This window comes from Candoia aspera, chromosome 12 (genome assembly GCF_035149785.1).
Source record: "Candoia aspera isolate rCanAsp1 chromosome 12, rCanAsp1.hap2, whole genome shotgun sequence".
Classification (NCBI taxonomy): Eukaryota; Metazoa; Chordata; class Lepidosauria; order Squamata; family Boidae; genus Candoia; species Candoia aspera.
Genome location: NC_086164.1, coordinates 238,222 through 258,173, shown reverse-complemented (window position 1 = coordinate 258,173; position 19,952 = coordinate 238,222). Strand labels below are relative to the sequence as shown.

Below are 19,952 nucleotides of genomic sequence, written 5' to 3'. Positions count from 1 at the left end.
TTACTCTCCCTCGTTTGCGAGACAAGAGCGCTTTGTTCTGAGTACGATATACAGGTAGTTTTAAAAAGGTCTCTTTGGCCGGCAGGGAGGGGGCGGGGCGGAGCCCCTCCAGCCTCGGGGCGGCGGGGTTCCTTAAAGCACTGGGCGCATCTGGGAAACGAGCCTCGGGCTGGAGCTCCGGGGGCGCCTCCGGGCCCTCCCAGCCGGGCGCTTGGCGTTGGCGGCGTTGGCGTGGCCGGCGGCAGCTGGGGGCCGCGGCAGTGTGGGGCGGCCCGGCTGGGGGGGACGGCCTCACGAAGCGCTCTGCGTAACTACCTTCGGCAGCGGGGGGGCTGCGCCTCCCTTTCAACCGAGGGCTTGCGGGCCTCCGCTGCCTCAGAATCCCAGGAGGGTCCTCGGCCATCCATTCGCAGCAGCAGCAGCAGCAGCAGCAGCAGCTCCTCCCACCCGCACAGACTTGGTCCCCGGAGGCCGAGTAGCCCGTGTGACTCAGTGCGGCCAGAGGGAGAAGCTCTCGGGAGGCGAATATGCCCCTTTCTGACCGCTGAGGCTGCAAGTCCTGAAGGTGCTGGTAAGCTGAGGCCCTGGTGTGTGGCCGGGTCTCCGGTTACCCATTGGAGGGTGCAAGCAGCAGCTCCAGGGTGGGCTTTTGGATGGAACCAGAGCCCTTCCCTCTGTTTCCTGCCTCCAGGCGAGCCCAGCATGATCCCTGGGAAGCCAGAGATGCTCTCAGGAGGAGATGGGACTGGGTTTGTGGGGCAAAGCTGTCTCTCCACCCATGGCAGACAGCATTGAAGGCATGCATTGCATGGTGGAGGCAATTAACCACATTCCTTCTCCTCCTCGCATTTCCCCGTGGCCTGCAGCCCTACAATCTCTCAGGCACCTGATCTAGGCTGTGCGGGCCAGCAGAGGGGGAAAGCGGCGGGCACTGGGCTCCTACCGCAGGCACGGCTTTATTTGTTCATCAGCATCTTCAAGGAGCGTGTGAGCGTGTTCACTACAGAGGCCACTGATTGGCGGCCCAGCTGCTCAGCTTCCTGGTTCCCTCGGTGGCTCGTTCGGGCAGTGGATTCCTCAGCCGCTCTCAGCAAGAAAGTGTAGTTCCTCACAATCTCTTCGACTTTGGCTAAGAGCGCGTAGCGCTGAGACTCTGAGCGCACCACGTTCACCAGCCGCACAAAGGTCTCTATCAAGCTGCCCAAAACCTGGAAGCTGCTGCTAACTGCCGACAGCATGCGGGTCGGGCTCTTGTGGACTGCAGCAACTCTCCGGCAGGAGGCCCGGAAGTCTTTGAACTTAAGGGCCAACTCTTGCTTGTACTCAGTCAGCTGGGGGAGGTGAGGCTTGCCTCCATGGATCTCGGGGCTTATGACGCACTGCCGCAAGATGGTCAAGAGTTCACTAGTGTCAAGCTGCACGGCCAGGAATCCATTGGGCCAGGTGTAGGTGCGGCCCTTCAGGGCGTGGATCTTGGCCAGGCTGCCCTCAAAGGAGGAGGTCCGCAGGTCTATCTCCTGGGTCTGGTTGTCCGGAGTGCTGCAGGCGGTGGCATCCAGAACTTGGAGGGTTCTGCTGACGACCGGGATTGCCTGGTGGCTGAGCTTCCCTTCTGGGAGAACCTGCATGGGGATGGCATAAGACAGCTCGTCTTTCTCGCTGCCGTTGTCAGCCATGTCACACTTCCTGTAGTAGAAGCAGTACCGGAAAGAGCAACACCTCTCCCCGTCTGCATCCTCCTCTGGCAGGTTGGGGGGACTTGGGTACACATCCTCCTGAAAAGGAAGCACTGCACTGCCCTTCTGGTCCTGCTCAGTCACCTGAACATAGAAGGGGTCTGCTGCTGCAGAGAGGGGCTCTGGCTCTTTTCCCTTCAAGGCAGGGATCTGGGCTGTGGTGTCCCTCTCTCTCTGCTTGCTTGAATGATGGCTCTGATAGCCCAGAGAACTTGGGGAGGTTTGCTCCATCTTTTCAATTTCACTGACGCTGTAGCGGCGCATCAGCCTCTTGTAGCGCGGTGGTGCTCCTACGCACTCCCCAGGAGAGGCACATGTGGTCAGGCACGACAGGCCGTTCTCGGGGTCAGAACGGCAATCCCTGGATTCCAGGCTGGTGGACCTGATCCGGCTGCCCTTTGGAGGGGTTCTAATGCTGGAATTTCTTGGCCCTTCTGCCTGCTGCGGCTCTGTCCCACTCCCCTGCCTTTCCAATCCTGATGCTGCTGGCTGGCCGGGCCGGGCCCCGGTGCCACGGCTGAGCCGCTTGCAGTCACAGCTCCGCCTCTGTTCCCTGGACATCCCTGGCACTTTCTGCACAGGGCTGGTCCGGAGCTGGCAGGTGCAGCGCCCTGTGGTTGAGGGGTCCAGACAGTCTGGAGATACGGGGGGTCTCTTAGTCTTTGGCTTAAGGAGCTCTTCCAAGAATTCAAGCTCGTACTGCTTCACCTTCTGCAGCTGAGCCTGTCGCTCGTCCGTCTCTCTCTTGAGCCGTGTTGGAAAAGTGGCTGAAATGAGGTTCCTGAACCGGAATGACGCTTTGGGCACTTTGGGCTTAGCTGGGAGGTCTGAATCTGGTGGCATAATGGCCGGAGCCTTTTCAAGCCTTTTTGAAAGCACGGAATTGGAGAGCGGGCCCTCGGTCTGGGGACCTGGGGGGACCTTCTCCTTCAGAGCCTCGCTGCCGGAGCCACCAAAAGTCTGTGGGCTTTTGGAAGGCGGGTCCCTCAGGTTGCTGGCATCAGCCCTGCGGCTGTCAGTGCCTGCTTCGTGCTGTCCTTTTCCCCCTTGGCTGGCGAGAACAGTCTCTCTCTGGCCAGCTGGCCTGGCAGCCTCCCCCCGGCCTTTCTGACCAAGTTCCTCGCCAGCCCCTGGAGGCCCGGCCCCCGGAGGCCCGGCCCCCGGCAGCCTGGCCCCCTCCGGCCTTCCCAGTGGCTGGCAGCTCTGGGGCACCTGTCTGTCCTCTCCTGCTGCTGGGACCCTCTCTGCTGCGCTGCCCTGGGGCCCTCGGCACCACTGGCAGACATTGCTTGTTTGCTGCTTCTGGGAACAGGGGGGGCTTGGGGGGAGCCGGCCCACAGTGGCCATCCCCGAAAGGCAAGGCTGGGGGCTGGCTTGCTGCCTGCAGCTGAGACCCCAGGGGGGAGTGCCGCCTTCAGTCAGAGAGGAGGCAGCTGCTGCTGAGGAAGGGGAGGCTCTGTGGCTGACTGGCTGCACAGCATATGGAATGGTGGCAGGAGCCGCTCCCATGTCCTGTAGTCCATTCTCTGGCTGGCTGTTGCCCTGGGCAGTGGCAGTGGTGTGTGGGGTTCCCGCAGCTGCCCCGTCGGGACTGGAGCCCTTGGGCTCTGGGCCTGCCCTTATGGTGTTGGGCTCACTGAGCTGCTGGGAGGGCAAGGGCTGCGTTGCAGGGGCATGGTCTTTTCCCCTCTGCGGAAGCTCCCACTTGCTTCTAGCGCAGGAGGGGTTGGGGGCTGGGTTTGAGGACGCGCTTGGGCCTGGATGCTGCAGTGGCTCTTTGGCCCTACTGCCCTGAATGCAGAAAGGGAGATCCTTCTGGGCCAGGAGGCTTTCCTTGTTGAGGTGCTGAGTCAGGAAGAAGGCAGCGTTCTTGTGTTGTTTCATGGCTGCGACAATCTCAGTGACTTCGGGGACCTCTGGGGAGGTGGTTTCGTGGCTGGGGTCCATTGGTGACTCGGGCGTGATGGTGGCGAGAACGATGAGGCCTGGAGAATGAGAAGCCAGGCATGAGGGTCAGGCAGAGGAAATGTCTCTCCTGCTGGAGGAGGTCCAAGTCCACCCACAGCCACTGGATGACTTTGGACTGGTCAGTGCCTCTCAGCCCAGCTGGCTGGGGAGTGGGGGAGAAATGGAGAGAGCGCTGCTTTTTTAAATGTGAGGAATAAATAATGGGGGGGGGATCACTACTACTTAAAAGACATAATCTCTGCAGCAAACAAGTTGGGGCCCTGCAAGCATTGCTCCTCCTGTCCAGCAGGGTAAGTAGAGGGCACTGCAGACAGGCCATGGCCCAGGATGAGCCACGTGCGCCAACTGCCACTGGGCCTCTTGTCCTTCTGTAGGCCCAAGTTGTGGACCAGGATCTGGAAGGATCCCAAGGGCCCCTGTCTGCAGAGCCTGGGCCAGAGGAGGGGAGGGACGCTGCCTGCTCTGTGCCACCGGTTGTGGCTGATGGGTTTCCTCCCCCCAGCTGCTTTGCTTCGGCAGAGGCCAGTGACTGCAGCAGCACTGCTCAAAGGGCCAAATCCACCTGCTCCTCCCCTCCTGTTTTGCAGCTGCCATTCTAGCATCGAGGTCGCTCCATCTGAGCAGTGGTCAGAAGTGAGGGGTGGATGGTGGTTGCTTAAGAGAGCATGCAGCCCCTTTGCTGCTCTCTCGCTCCTTGCCAGTGAGCCTTGGGAGAGTCGAGGAGAAGCCTCCAGTCTGGTGGAGTGGGGAGGGGGGTTGTGTGGGGGAAGACCCTTTCCAGGTTATTAAAAAGAAGAAAAAGCCTTTCATGCTGTCCTTCCTGCACTACAACTGCGTGCCATGAAAAAAATACCGTGCCAGGAGAAAAAACCCTTGTTCTCAAGGACGGAAAATGGGAAGGGTAGAATTAGTCCTGTTTGCTGCTTAGTGCGTGCCTGTTCAACTGTCCCAACTAACTCTTGATCAAGAGACCTGTGAAACCATTTGGGGGGCTCTGGAAGGGTGCAGGAGCTCTGGATCTTTCAAGAAAACCTCTCACAAAGTGATTCCTTAAGATTTGGAAAATGCGTTCTGGAGTCTGTCAAAGACCACATTGGACCAATCAAAGGCTTATGTGAGAACACCGATACCATGGAAGATGTGCAGTATGTTTAAACTGATAAGCTGTTTCTGGGTTTGCACCACACTGAACTATAGCAGAACAAAATGCAAGGTTAACGTACCAGCCAGGCCTAGCTGGTTAGGAATAAGCTACCAGATCTGAGCTGCAAAATCCAGGTGCCAGCAAAAACTCAACTAGAGCTGAGCAGCCATATTGAAAACAGGCAAGGGTGCTTCTGGCTCAGGCTAGGCCTCCTGCTGTTCTGCTGGCAGGTCATTGAAAGACCCCCCCCCCCTTTTCCTTGGGCTTGTCCTGGGTCATGAAGTTTCAGAGCACCCAGGTGCTGCAACGGGGTACGATGCAATTCTGTGTGGCCACTTCCTAACCTGAAACCTGCATGTTTCCTTCAAGGTCTACACTGCAGTTGTAATGTAGGGGTCATCTGGGTCTTCACAGCTGTTAAAGAGTACTGTGTGAACACAGCCTGTGTGTGGCACGGATATGTCTTTGTTGGCCTAGTTCCTCTCGAAAAGGGGGCAGGTTCAGATATGCACGCTCAGAGGGCTGCATGGATAAGGGACCAAAGCGACCACGTGCCAGGCACAAAGGCGAACACATTCTCTGTTTGGGTCCCTCAGTTATGCCTTAATGTTCAGAAGATCAAGAGCCCCCTTTCTGTGTCAGGTTCTGGACCTCCTGAAGATGAACCTCAGGCCAGCTGCACCCTGGCCCGTGGGCCTTCCTATCTGGGTCTGAAATGGGGCTGGAGATAATTTGGTCAGTTGAATCTTTTCAACTGCGTGGCAAACTGCTGCAGCCAGAACCCTTGGGAAGAGCACCTCAGGGCCCAGCTACAGGCTCCCCCTCCTCTGACTTGGGGAGAGGGTCCTTCCAACCTCCAAGTGGGGGCCAGCTCCCTCCCTCTCTGGAGTGATGCTGGTGGGCTTTGGAGGATATTGCTATTTTGCTGTGCGCGTTCCAACAGGAGCCACTAGAAGGGAGGTACCTGCTGTCTGCTGTGGCTGAGGATGCGGACTGTCTTCTGAGGCTGCTAACGCTTCCAGGGCCTGGAGGGTAGAGACCAGAGCATCGTCCAGGTCCTGGGCGTGGTCCCGAACTGTCCGCGTCTGCATACTGTCTATGAGTGTTATGGGAATCTCCTCGTAGAGGATGCCGCAGAGGTGACGTCCTTGCTCTTGCCCTTTTGCTGCTGCTGCTGCCCGGCGCTTGGAGTCATCCTCGTCGGAGCTGTTGTCTTGGAAACCAGGAGGGGGTGCAGCGATGGCCGGGAGGAGGGCCGTGGTTTCGTCGTCCTCTTCATCACTCCCTGGAGGGGGGAGGGATGTCAGGTCCACCACATTGTCCCGTGTGGGGCCAGGATTGCCACCTCTGTGGGCGGTTGGCTGTTGGTGCTGGACTCTGGCCTTGCATGAGTCGCAGTACAGCTGCAGAGGCTGACTCCCCTGGTGGCCATCCATGGTGTATGCCCTGGCTCGGTTGGCCTGGTGCTCCTGGTCCAGGCCATCTGGGTCCTGATCCTGGGTGGCCCTGCTGCAGTCTCGCCCAGTCCTCTTGGATGTGGGGTCAGACTTGGTCCGGGGCCGAGACTCCTCGAAGAGGATCACATTTTCATTGATGTCTGTCCTGCTCTTGCATTCCTTCTGCTCCCGTGTGTGCAGGTAGCAAAAGCTGACGAGCTCCGAGTCGGAGGCCAGGGGAGCTTGAGGGCCACGCCCCAACCCGGGGTTGGGGAGGCAGGCTCCCAGGAGCCTGCTCTCTTTCTTAGCCAGGTGCCCTGCTGGTGGAGGAGGCTGCGGGCTGATGAATGTGCTGCCATCTGAAGCAGAAAGCAAGGTAGCTGTTAGAACACTTCCCGCAGGGAGCTCTCACCCGTGGCTCCAAACGGTTACCGGAGGACAGGCAGCAGAGGAATTCAGGCTGTGCCTGCTTGGCATGAGGCTCAGCAGATGGCCCCGTGGGGATCAATTGGTTCCATGCAGCAGAATGGGAGAGCAAGACTCAACGATGGTTCTGTGGAAGTTTCTGCTGCTTCCCTTCTTCCCCCTCGGCCTCCCCCTCCCCACTTTCACTTCTTGAACTTTCAGCTTAATCACAAATCGCAGTATGACCACTACAGGAACTGTTTTTTGAGCAGGCATTGACTGCTGGCAAATGGCTCCCCTTTTGAGAATAAGCTGAGCCATCATGGGGCTGGGTGTCAAGTGATCCACCTCTAGCACACCTGTGCAAAGATGAAATTCCAAATGCATCGAAAGAAGAAAGTGAGGTGAAAGCCTGGCCCACTCTTCTCCCAAACTGCCAGTTTTCTATGTGGCGAGAGGGATTTTGTTCCCCATCTGTTGCACAAGCTCTCTTGACTGGCCACCAAGGGCTGATCTGGGGTGATCTGGATGCCCCTGGCAAGCCTGCCTGCTTCCTTTCTAAGGCTCTGTGCTATTCTGCAAAAGGTCTTGAACACCGGAGCAAGCAAATGCCCTTTTGGGCCATCTCGGAACACCTACGAGCGGCAAGTGCAGGGATGCTGGGAGATGAGGAGTTCTGCTGTTGGAATCCTCACAGCTCCCACATCCTGCCTGACTTCTGGGTCCTGTCTCTCTCACCTGTGGCATCCTCACCGGGTGCCTGGCCCAAGGACTCTGTGACCTCCCACCTTCCTCCCTCCAAGGGATCCTCAGTGCACCCCTGTCTGAGCAGCTGCGGAGACATCCTGAGGGGGACCACTCTGAAACCAGGCTCAATGGTGGTTGCTCCACAGAGCACCACAGGAGAGCTCTGGCCCAGGGCACTTCTGCCAAGCTTTGCACATGTGCTGCCAGGGTCAGTTTGGTCCACAAGGAAATAGGACTGCATGGGGCTGCCCAAAGGAGGCTCTTGGAGGTGGTGAGGAACTTGGGAGGCAAAGTGGCCTGCGCTCTCTGGGCAAGGAAAGGGAGAAGAGAATGCTGCTGCCTGCTGGCTGTGCAGTCCTGTTGAGCAAAAAGCTCCTTCCCCAGCACTACTGGTGCCTCCACACCTGCTTGGCTCAGCGGGGTAAGAGGGGATACCACGCCTTGAGGGGCTTTGACTGTGATGCTGCTGCCGCCGCAGCCACCTACGGAGCCACCCAGGGGAGAGGCCCATCGTTGGAGCCCTGGGTCAAGGGACAGCCCTGGTCAGGGGAGCTGACCGAGGGGCACAAATCAGGGAGGATGAAACGCACCTGCCTTGATCAGAGGAGGCGGTGGTGGTGGTGCCTGACTGGTGGGCCGGGAAAAGATCATCCTCTTGGAATCCACCAGGAGGCGGCAGTAGCCGGCAATGAGGCAGGTGAAGTTGGTGGCCTCCGGCCATTCCATTAGCAGCACCAGAGGCTGGAAAGGACAGACAAGCCGGAGGGTCAGAAGTCTGTTTGGCCACAGGACAAGCAGAGGAGGAGGGGGGAGGCGGCGGCTTCCCTCCCCCAGCAAAGGGAAGCAGCCGGCTGCCCAATCCCTTCCCGCCCGTAAGGCCAGGCGTGCCGAGCCCCCCCTCAGCTCTTTCCGGGCCGCGTCATCTCTGTCAGGGAGGGAGGGAGGGAGGGAAGGGGCAGGCTTGCCTGTGGTTGCACCTGCGCAGTGCAGAGGAGAGCCTCTGAATTCCCTTTGCCCTTGCTGCATGGGGGATGGTGGGAGCAAGCAAAGGCAGGTCTCCTTCAGGGTGGGCTGGGATTTCATGGGCACATGTCTGCGGTCGTCTTGGCGGAGGGATGGAAATTGTTTGCTGCCTCCGGGATGCTTTTTGCTTTCCCAGTCTAGCCCATAGCCCTGGTCTGCGCTATTGTCCCCAGATAAAATATGGCCAAGATAGTACAATCCCATAGAGGAACAACCAAGAATGAGGGCAACTGGAACGGCTGTCTTTGTCAAGCATCTGCCTGTTCTGAAATATTAATCGGACTGCCCCCAAAGTGTGGTATCCCTGAGCAACTGGCGTTCTTTTTTATACTGGAGGAGGAGGATGAGGAGGAGGAGGAGGAGGAGGAGGAGGATCATCCATCTTCAAGACTTGCCCTCTACAGGCTTTCCTAAATCACACCTGGAAGCAAACTGGCAGACAGCAGAGCCCAGGAACTTGGTGGCTGCCCTTCTCCTGATGAAAAGCATCTCCCACCTTCCCTCCAGGCACCTTCCTGTCCTGCCAGCAGCAGCTTTGGGCCTGCCCCAAAGGGGCTTACATCTCTGCCTTGTTGGCTGCTTTGCCCATCTTTGAGGAGAGTTGCCTTTCTGCTCAGGCTTTGGCCTCCATGACTCTTGGGCCTCAACTGAGTCAGGGGGCCTCTCCTTCCAGCCCGTCAGGACATACAGCCCATGGCAGCAGCTGGACCTACCTTGGCATCCAGGATGCTTGTTTCCACCCGGGCCACGCCCTGGTTCTCTCTGAAGAGCTGGATCTTGCTGACTTTGCTGAACTCAGAGAGCACGGTGGTGAGGTTTGTCTTCAGGTCAATGACGTGGCTGATGCCATGGCGAGGCCCCACCAGGAGGGTGGTGGCTGGCTGTTTCTCATCCTGTGTGGAGCGAGATGCCAGTCAGGGAGAGAAGGGTGGAGGCAGGGAAGGGGGATGGTCAGAGGCAGGCCTTGGGGTCTGGCTGGGAGCCAGTCACTGCTCTCTCCCCTCCCTTATGTGCCAGAATTACTGTACCAGTCCCACAGTGCTGAACAGGACGCCTGCAAAGGTCGGCAGCTCATTCAGGATGTGCAGGTAGTGGAGCTTGGCTTGGGTGGTGGTGATCTGTGGAGAGACATTGGGCCCTTCTTTGTGAGAGTCCCAAGAGGCAAGGTTCCCTCAAGAATTGCTCTGCCCTGCCAACAATGGCATGGCGGTGGCGGCTTTTCTGGAGGATGAAGCAATTCAGCCCTGGCAACCTTTCCTGGCTTGACTACTGCTGTGTGTTCTGCCTGGGCTTTGCTGGAGGAGCATCCAGTACGAAATGTGGCAGCCAAGCTGCTAATTGATGCAAACTGTTCCTGTGTTGAAAGATCTGCACTGGCTGCCAGCAGTTTTCTGAGCACAAGGCCAAGTGCTGGCATTAACCTCTGAAAGCCTGGATGGCTTGTGGCCCAACTACCCATGGGACTATTTGCCTGGACAGCAACTCTTTGGAATTTAAGATCAGTAGGAGGCGCCCTCGGAAAGATCCCCCCATGTCCTGATGCCTGCTTTTGAGTGCACAGGGGATGGCTGCTTCTGTGGCACTGTTGACCCAGACTAGGCTGCACCCTCCCCTGTACTGGGCATAGAACTGCCGATACGGAAAAGCATCTTTGGTGGGCACTTGGGCAGCCGTCGGCCTGCATTCTCATTCCAGCCCTCACCCACTAGTCTGAAAGTTGCACCAGGAGGAGGAAAGCCCGTGAGAAAGAGGTTCTTCCTAGAAGTGCTGATTTTGTATAAGAGCCCCCTTCTGAGAGTGGGGAGAGAGGCTCACTGCAGGTGGTGAGTAACTGGGGAAGTGGTCTTATCACCAACGTTGGTTCTTCTGTGTCAGCTTATTTTCTGCCTTATGCAGAATTGCCCATTGATCTTTGTATGTCATACACCTCTCTTTCCAGGGGAAGACCGTTTATAGAAAGAAGAAGGCAATTTTTCCAGGTGGATTACACACATCTCACAACATGTCCAAACACCCAACCCATCTCATAATCAGGAATAATAGCTCCTAAATACTGGCAACAGAGACTGTAAAATCTCTCTCCCAATCCAGTGTGCCTTTAAACAAGAAAGCTGGTTTTTGTAACAAAGAAATTGATTTGATTACAGTAAACTATCTCCATCCACCAGCATATAAACTAAACTACTACAGAGGAAGGTCCTAGATGCCTTCCAGTCTTCCTTCTATGGCCCTTATTTCAAAGGATGCAAACTTGGGCACAGAAGAAAGTGCAGGGGTAGAATGGGCAACACAGCTTTGGAACAGCTCTAGGAAACCTCTATATTTTAGGACAAGTATGTTTTTCTCTCACAGCCTGTCGGAGGTGCAACTGTGTGCTGGTGGGAGGAGGCAACATTTGAGCACCATCTGGGGCCAAAGGGGTCACGCTGGTCCTCCCTGCTTTGATGGCCACCTGGGCCTAGCAGGCCATGCTGAGACCCGGCCATTGGCCTCCCCGCATCCTCGCCTTGCCTTGGTGCCACAGGGGGGCTGGTTCTGATGTGCCTTCAGCTGCTGAGAAAGCGCCTTCCGAAGACTCTTGTCTTTGATGCCTTGCAACAGTGAGGGGGGCAGGAATGGCTCCAGGCCCCATTCCTTCCTAGGCAGGAGGGGAGAGACACCCATGAGGGAAGGGTGCGGTGGATTTCCCTCCTTTTCACCTGCAATCCCTGGGCTGATGGGGGAAGAGGGTAGAGGAATGGGCCCAGGATGAGAACTGCTGCTAATCCTAGGAAGAGTCCCTCTGGCTTGCAACCCCATCCAAACCAGGTTGGCCTTTGTGGATGGAACTCCTTTTCTGTACTGGGAGACCCTGCCACATTAATCTTCCTCAGCGGCCCAGAGGCGGTAGATACATGGCATAAAGGAATAAAGAATGCTGAGTCTCCCTGCTTTGGGCTCCTCGCCACTGTGCCATGGGGCTCTCATTGGATGGAACATCCAGAACGTCACTGGGAGGGAGTAACAGGAGACAGGTGAGAAGGGCCAATATTCAGCCATCCCAAACTGACCGGTAGCAGGGCTGGGGGAGTTGACAGGCAGAACTGGAATGTTTGTGGGGTCAGATCTGTGGCCAGGGGAGGCTGAAGGCCCTGCCAGAACAATACTACAAGGCTGGCTTAGTGCTGGGGGAGACTCTGGTGCTGGGGAGACTCTTAGTGCTGGGGGAGACTCCAGAAGCAGCTTGTGCATGGCCTGGGTGTGTGAGGGAAGATGGGAAGCAGCTGCAGTTTTCACTGCAGAACTTACTCCACGTTTTTGAGAGACACTTTCTGGCTTGGCCGTGTGGCTGAAACAGTGATGTAAATGTGCAGGGCAGTCAGGCCGAGCAGCATTTCCGGCTTGGGCTCCATCCCAAATCGTTCCCTGATCACATCATTGCGGCTCTGGGGAGAGAAGGCAAGGCTGCTCAGAACAGCTGCCATCCCCTATTCCCATCTGTGCTGCAGCAAGGGGACATTGCGCAGGCCCGCAGCTGAGTAAGTGAATAAGCAACTGCCTCAAGTCTTTTGAGCATCTTCACCGCATGCTCTGGTTCCAGTGGAACTGTACTCCCAGTGCTGTTTGACAGCGGTTGTGGGCAGGAGCCTGTTTGGATCATCCTGGTGCCAAGGCACTAGGTTGGTGCCCCGAGGAAGGCAGAGTGGGAAGAGGGCCAGCCCTCTGCAGAAAAGCAAGAGGGTACCTTTTGCTAGTAGGGACAGAAGCCCTGGGAGGTCCAGGGCCTGGGCCTCTTCTCTCTCCACACCCCATTCCCCCCCATGTTCACCTGGATGTACAGGTACTCAAAGGCTGCAGGGTCTCTCTGCAGCAGCTCCACGGGGTCTTTGGGAAAGAAGCTGACACGGAAGAGGCATCGCATGCCTTGGTAGTGTGTCCTCTGTACCACCTGTGGAGAAGCAGAAGGGGATGGCCAGGCAGGTTCACAGGACCACCCCCCCAGTCCTCTGAATTTGGAGGTCTACATCTGGCAGATGTTGCAACTCTGTTGCATATTCGGCTGGTAACCGGCTAGCCTTTTCTAAGCAGAGTGGAGGGTCACAGATGGTGTTTCCAGTTCCCCTAAATGCTGAAGCCAAGGCTGCCCCAGGTTCAAACCCCTTTCAGGGCCCTGGTTCCTTCCCACACAGAAACATTGGCAATATTGCCTCAGGGTTGGAAGGGAAGTCTTCCAAAGCAGGAACCCTCAGACAAATGGCTTTCCGATTGTGACCTTTGTTTCAAAACCTCCAGCAATGGAGTTTCCATGACTTCAGAAGGCAAGCTGTCTTTAATAGCTCCCACAGTCAGGAAATGACTCCATATTTCAAGTTTGCATCTCTCTCTGAAAAGCTTCTACCCAGTGGTTGGTTCTTGTTCTGCTCTTGGGTACTACAGAGAATAATGCCACACCCTCTTCCCTGTGACAGCCCTTCATGTTTTGAAGGCTGCTGTCATGTCGCTCCACCTTCTCTTGGGCTTAACATACCCAGTTCTTTTAGCTGTTCTTTGTAGGATCTAGCCTCCAACCCCTCACTGTCTTTGTTGCTCTCCTCTGTGCTCTTTCCAGTTCCTCAGCATCTCTCTTGAATTTTGGGGACCAGAACTGGACACCAGTTTCCAGGGGTGGTCTGACCAGTGCAGCACAGAGTGGCGCTTTCATTTCCTGTGATCTCAACATTCTACCTCTGTTGTTGCAGCCCAAAATTGCATTGGCTGTTTGGACAGCCAGAGCACACTGCTGGGTCACACGTAACCTGTGATCTACCGGGACACCTACATCCTTTGCACAAGTGCTACTGCTAAGCCAGGTACTACCTCTCTTGTGCTTGTACAGCTGATTTTTCCTACCTAAGTATAGACCCATACATTCCTTGCCTTGCCACTGAATGGCATTTTGTTGGAAAGGGCCCAGTGTTCCAAGTATTACCAGGATCCTTTCGAACCTTGAGCTGGTCTTCTGAAATTTTAGCAATCCTTTCCCCTCCACTTTGTGTCATCTGCAAATTTGCTGAGCATCCCTTCTATCCCCTCATCTAGGCCATGCCAGGAGGAGAGCAGGCAGCCATGGAAGGGCGGAGTTCTTCCCAGGCAGCTTCCTGCTCATTCACAGTGGGAGCCTTGAGGCCCAATTCCTGCAGCAGAGAGAATGAAGCCACCATGGGGCAGTGGCTTACATGGGCCAGGGGCTGCTTGTCCTGCAGAAGGAGGAACTTATGGCTCTGTTCAGGGCTGGAGTATTCCAAGACCAGGGAGAAATGCTCAATCTGCCTCAGGGACAGTCGATCCTGCAGGGTCATCACCACATCCTGGTGGGAAAGAGGAAGAGAGGAGCTAATTGTGGGGGGGAGTGCTTCCTCGATGCTCAGAGCCGTCCCTTCCTCCCAGGAAGGCCCAGAGTGTTGCAGTTCCCCAGGGGACGGGTCCAGCTGCTTAGCAGCTCTCAGAATTAAAGGAACAGCCCAGATGCCAGTGCAGGAGGGAATACCCGCTACCCCTTCCATTGCATCTTTGCTGGGCTATTCACAGGCAGAGGTGGTGTATTTCAGAATAAACAAGGCAACCATGGAAATAAATGGGTCCAGTTGTGCCTGTTGGGTTAGTGGTAGACAAAATGCCCCTCCCACTGAGGCTGGTGGGAAGCCTGCATCTGGACTGGCTGGATGGGTCGCCCAGCTTGGGAGTAGCCTAGTGGCAGAATCCTTCTTGGGCGGCACCTACCTTGACAGTGGTTCGGCCATCAAACGTGAAAGACTTGATCTGTCCATTCTCAAGGAAAACCTTCAGCACGTTTGGGATAAGAAGAAGAGCTTCCTTCTTCAGCATGTCCTTGGAGAACATGAGGGAGCCCATCCGCCCACCGAGCAGGGGCAGGACAGAGAGAAGAGGGTTGGAGGTATAGAAAGCGGGGGACGGGGGAGAATAGCGAGTCAGTCTTGTCCTGCCCATTCAGCCATACTTTGCTTTTAAAAGATCAGGTCTGTGGAATAGGACACCACTGGGGGGGAACAGACTCTGCTTGCTGTAGGAGATCCTTGAGGACTGACCAAATGCCACACACCGGCCACACCAGATCTTTGGCAGTGCTCTCAGCTAGAGTCCATGGGCCAGATGCTCTGTGAGGGGCCTGGATGGAGGCTGGAGGCCCCCAATAGAGCAGAGGCCCAAAGCAGGGAGACGGCAGCACGCGTACATGGTCTTGGTCTCAAGTTGGGAGCTGCTGCATGGAGGGGGCGAGGGGTCAGCTGCCTCCTGCCTGGCCAAAAAGGGCTGTTGCTGGGCACTCCCCTCAGTTAAATGCCAAGCAAGGCTCTATCCTGCCTTTAACATTGATTTGAACATAAACTGAAACAGCTGCCTCCAGATCTTGGTGAACTTCAGCAGGTGTCCCCAGAAACCGTCTATCCCGAGCAATGCCTCCTTTTTTCCATACCGAATTGAGATATATGTGCCTCCTTAATTGTCTCAAGAACACAAGGGTCTTTTCACAACTTACATCTGCACATAGATAGCACAATATCAGAGTTTGTTGGACGGGTGAATCGGCATGCAGTGGAGGCCCTCTCTGCTGGCCTCAGTTGTACTTTCTAAAGACCCGGGTTGGTGAGCCATGCCCACCTGACCGGAGGATGCCTGGAGGGCTCCTCCTCTGACAGCTGCTAAGGCTGCATGGAATGCACCGGGGAGGCACTCACTGGATCAGTCTCGCCAATGGTGACGTGTTCCGAAAAGCGCACTTTCACGGGGTTGGACCGCAACTTTGCCTTTTTGGCTGCACTGATAAAGGCCGATTTGGGGGACTGCAAAGAGAATGCACAAGTCAGATTATCTCTGCACAGCGGGACCAACCAAGTCTGATAGTGCTGGACCATCCCCCCTCCCTGGGGTTTTGATGAACCAAAGGCCTTGCCTCTGCCCCTTGAGGCCACCTCCCCAGAGATTGAGGGTAGATCTGGCCACGCTGCTCTCCAGAGACGGGAGGGCATTGTGTGCCCGCTTGGCTCACACTCCCTCTCCCTCGCTGAGCTGCAGCCAATGGCAACGCATCCTCTGAAAGGGAAAACAGGCAGGTGGCCAGGGTCTTCTCAAGCCATTCCTGTTTACCAAGATCAAAGGTTTGGCAAAGCCTTCAGTGAGAAGGGCCAACTGTTCAGCCTGTCCCACCATGTGGGCTCCAGGGCATAGACTGTCCTCCCTGCTGTCTAAGAGTCCCTGCCCTGGCCAGGTGAAGACTGCTGGGACACCCTGGCACAGCACACGCTGACTCTAGGTCAGACCGCCAGCCTTTCCTCCCTGTGCCCAGAGAGCAGGGCACTTCACCTTTGTAGAGGATGAGCAACAGTCATCCTCGGGTCCACAGCAGAGGGGGAGGTTTCCAACCAGGGGACAGGGAGCAAGGTTGCTTCCCTCCCGGTCTGCTGGTGGTCTGGAAAACAAATGCCAGCTGCCATGCTCCCCCTTGAGGGAGAAGAGCACGTGGGCTCAGGAGCCACAAGAAGAGAGGAGCAAACCCTGAGCCAGAATGTGGATGAAGCAAGTCCCAGGGATGCTGCATGTGGGGTAATGAAGGGAGGACCTCAGGGCAGCTCCCTTGATGCCTGCAGTTTATGGGTGGAGGAGACAAACAGGGCTGCCTCTGGAGCCCTTCCTGGGTGGATCACAGAGCAACAGCCCCGCCTTCTGCCCAGGACTGGAGAAAGCGTGAACCTGCAGCCTGTCCCTTCCAATGGCATGACAGCCATGATGGCCAAGGCTGGCTGCCGCTGCCGCCACCACTGTCATTACCAAAAAAGAGGGGTAGTTCCACTATGACACCTGGGTCATTTGCTGGCTGGAGGCAACACCTCCAGACCCTGGCCAACGTGATCCAGCCTTCCTTCCACGGCCCTGGGTTGCATTGCCCCAACAAGGTAAGGTGAGTTGGAGTGGGACCGGGAAGCTTGTGGCTCAGCCCATTAGGGGGAACCAGCCATCTCTTCCCATGTGGTGTGAATAAGACCATCAGGTTCACTGGTAATGTGGCATAAGCCCGGTGCCCCCCACCCCAAAGTTTGGCTCCCACCTGATGAGTCTGTAGCACTGTAAGAACCACGGCCTCCTTGGCGCCTCTGCAAAGAAAAGGGAGAACGGGCTGCTTCTGCGGGAATTGCAGAAGGGGCTTTGCAGGGAAAACGGAGCCAGACCCCCACCCCCGGCCCCTGCTGTGTCACTCCCTGGGTCCACAGAGCAGGCCTTCCTGTTCGCAAGCCAGGTTTTTATTCTGTCCCACCCCAATCACTGATTCACTTGGGGTGGCCTCGCCCTTCGGTCATGGGGGGTTGCCCTCCTCCTGCCCCCAGAGGTCAGTGCTTGGAGCAGTGCTGGGTGAGCTTCAGGCAGTGCTCTCTGGAGCAGGTCCAACCGGTTAAAGCTTGGCTTGCAGGTAGGGGGCATCTGAGTCCCCCTCTTTCATTCAGGCGGCCCCTCTTACCTGACAAGTTCTATGATTTTCTCTCTGGGGGCGTCACTTACATCTTCGTGGTTTATGGCCAAAATTTGGTCACCTGCCAAGAGCTTATCCTCAGATGGCCCTCCTGTCAAAGAAAGGGTGGTCACTGCGTGTCACTGCCCAGTTGGGGGGGGGGGTGCTGCGGGCATGGCAGCCCCTCCTGTTGCTTTTGATGTTTTCATTGAGTGCCTGGGTCCCATTGCCCTGCAGGCACCGCCTGGCTCCCTGCTGTCCTGCCACCCACACCTTTGTTTGGCGCACTGAGTCTTTTGAGCTGGGGACAGGCTGTTCTGATCATCCTGGGAGGCTTTGAGCCCAGATGGCTCTGCAGCTTAAAGTGGTCACTTCAGAAGGGCCTGTTTTGGAGACAGGATGCTCTGCACACTCCCACTTTGCTCCTGTTCACTCTCATGGCTTTGGGGGAGGGGGTTCCTGACATGCAGTAGCTGTACCCCCAGTGAACAGAGAGGAGAGTCCCCTGTGCCCACTCCTCATACTTGTGACCTTCACTGGCCCAGCTCCTCAGTGCACTTCCCTTCTCACCGCACCTGAGGTCACGGAGCGCACTACCACAGGTCTCTCGCTTCCGGCCACAAAGCCAAATCCATAGGCAGGGTCACGCTGGATTTTCACCTGTCGGAGGGTGTCTGCAGGCAACTGGCCACATTCCATATCATCCCAGCAGCGCTCCTCCTGCATCACATGTCTGGGCATGTGGAGACACAAAACAGCAGAGCTGAGGGCAGGAATGGGGCACCGGCTGACTCCACGGCTGCTTCTGTTCCATCCCCCACCCCGAGAAAGGCCTCCCTCTCACACCCTCTTCCTCAGATGAGCCTGTGCTCTCCTTTGCAGCCTGGGAGGGCCACAAGGCCATCTCTGGCACCACCTGGCCTGGCCCAGTTCCTGGTGGGTGGTGCTTCACCACGTGGGCGGGGGGATCAGCAACAGGGCTGACATCGCCTTTCCCAGGCACCTGTAGCGGAACCCTCTCCTTCCAAAGCATGAGCTGGCTGGTCCTCCCTGGGGCTTTGGCGCTGAAGGGCATGAAGATCTGCAAAGGAGCCATGAGATCAGGAGGGAGGCAGGGCGCCCCCACCTGAGGACCAGCACGCCTGCCTCCGCAGCTAAGGCAGAGTCCGAGGCTGCTCGAGCAAGAAGAGCATGCTGTGGAGGGAGAATCCAAGCAGGGTCCACCCTTCACTCGGGCAGTGGAACAGATGCTGTCCTTCTCTCTCCTGTTCCACATGCATTTTCCCAGGGGCTGCAACATCTGGAGTGTCCCACACTGCAGTGTGTGTTAAGTTGAGCCAGGAAGAGATGCCTGCTGCCCGGAGTGGCTGCCTTGGGGGAAACAGCCCATGGCTCCACGGTCTTTAGGAAGGGCAGGTTGTAGCATTTCTCCTCCTCTGCAGCACTGACCATCTCCAAGGGAGAGGCCATGTTTGGAGCTGGCTGGCAGCTTCATGCATCTCAGCACGAATTAATATTTTGTTGCTAGATCTCATGTGATATCCCCAAGCGCTCCCTCCTTCCCCTTCTGTCCTCCTGTTCGTGGAGAAGATTTTGCCAGCTAACCCAGTAAGCCTCTGTCCCTCCTGGCAGACTAGATCGGTGGGGAACACCCTCTGGGCCTCAGCTTCTCTTTAACTAGAGTCTCTTCCCAGTTTTGAGCCCAGCAATGATACCCAGCTGTGCTGTGGCTTTGGCTGCAGGCCGGGAAGCCCATCCGGAGGGTGCATGGCATTCTTCCCCTTCGCCATTCCTGCCATGGCCTGCTTCCCCCAGACTATCTGCCTCAAGTCCATGCTGTCTGGGTCAGGGGTTTGTGAGAGTCACAGTGGCACAGCAGATATGACTACTAGTGGATGCATTCAGGCCTGAGGTCACTGAGCAGCAAGTGTGCCCAGCATGCCTCAGCCTGAAGCTGCTAGGGCTTGTCTTGTCACTCCTGCTGAGGGCCACAAGTCCCCTGCTCTGGCTTGGGGTCTGCCCTCTGATGAAAGGCAGCAGCACCCGTCACTGGGTTCTCTGCCCTGCAGACTCTGAATGTAACACTCCTCCCCCCCAGATGGAGGGGGCCTGGTTTGCTCTGCCTCTGGATCCAGGGAGAATGGCGGGGGGAGGGGGCTGAGGGCACCAGAATTAATAAGAGGGAGCAGGTGAGGAATGCACAGCTACTGGTTCAAAGACATTGCTTCTGGCCCAGCCATGTTGCCACAGTTCCTGCCCACATCCCAGTCTCTCTCAGGGGATAGAGGGAGGTTGAGACCCCTGCAAATGGGTGCTGATGCCCTGAAAGCTGTTCTGAGCAGAGCAAGCAGGCCCAGTATAGATGTGCCCTGTCATTCTGCACTGTGACTTGCCTCTCCAAGCCCAGCCCTTTGGCTCCAGGTGCAGAAGGGTTCCTTGCATTTCTTCCTAATCTACATTTTAGGGAAGACCTCATTTCTTTTTCTTTAAAAACACAAGCAGCATTTGGGCAAAGGAGCTGCTTCTTCTGCCCTGTGGTAAGCCCATCCCCTCGCTCAACCTGCAAGCACACAGGGTAGATGTGACCTTCCTTTGCTTCCTCCTGAGTATGATGAAACACCAGGAAGAAAATAACATACATTATGCTGATTAATGTATTGTGAACAGCATGCATAATTAGTATGTATCATTACAGTTCTGTGCAAATCAAATGTCCATATAGCTGGGAACAGAGCTGGGTGGAGATCACACTAGGAAGCTGTGATTTTCTTAGGTTCCTCAGATCTCTGTTAGAGGAAAATCAAGGTAAAACACTGCTGAGGACGATCCTTGCAGGGACACATCCAGTGGGTGCAAGCCCTATGAATGGGTGCAGTCACTTTGGCACCATCCCTAGGACACAGCAGGATATGGAGAATGATGGTGAAGTGCCTCCTCCCCTGCTTGCTAAAGCTACCTGCTCACACCCCAGTTCCTTCGGAACACCATGAGAATGGTTCCAGGGCTGTTTCCTG

The 19,952-nt window shown here is 56.5% G+C and overlaps 1 protein-coding gene across 1 annotated transcript; it reads right to left on the bottom strand.

Annotated features, from left to right (window-relative positions):
* Positions 1-956: 956 nt before the first annotated feature.
* FRMPD3 (FERM and PDZ domain containing 3) lies at positions 957-17,664 on the bottom strand. The gene is made up of 14 exons (XM_063313741.1): positions 17,514-17,664; positions 16,948-17,050; positions 16,540-16,585; positions 15,173-15,277; positions 14,199-14,306; positions 13,655-13,786; positions 12,268-12,387; positions 11,748-11,884; positions 10,971-11,097; positions 9,488-9,577; positions 9,173-9,352; positions 8,027-8,177; positions 5,813-6,643; positions 957-3,721 (listed from the first exon to the last, which is right to left on the bottom strand). Exons 1-14 carry the CDS (start codon positions 17,662-17,664, stop codon positions 957-959), a joined length of 5,046 nt encoding a protein of 1,681 aa, XP_063169811.1.
* Positions 17,665-19,952: the final 2,288 nt, after the last annotated feature.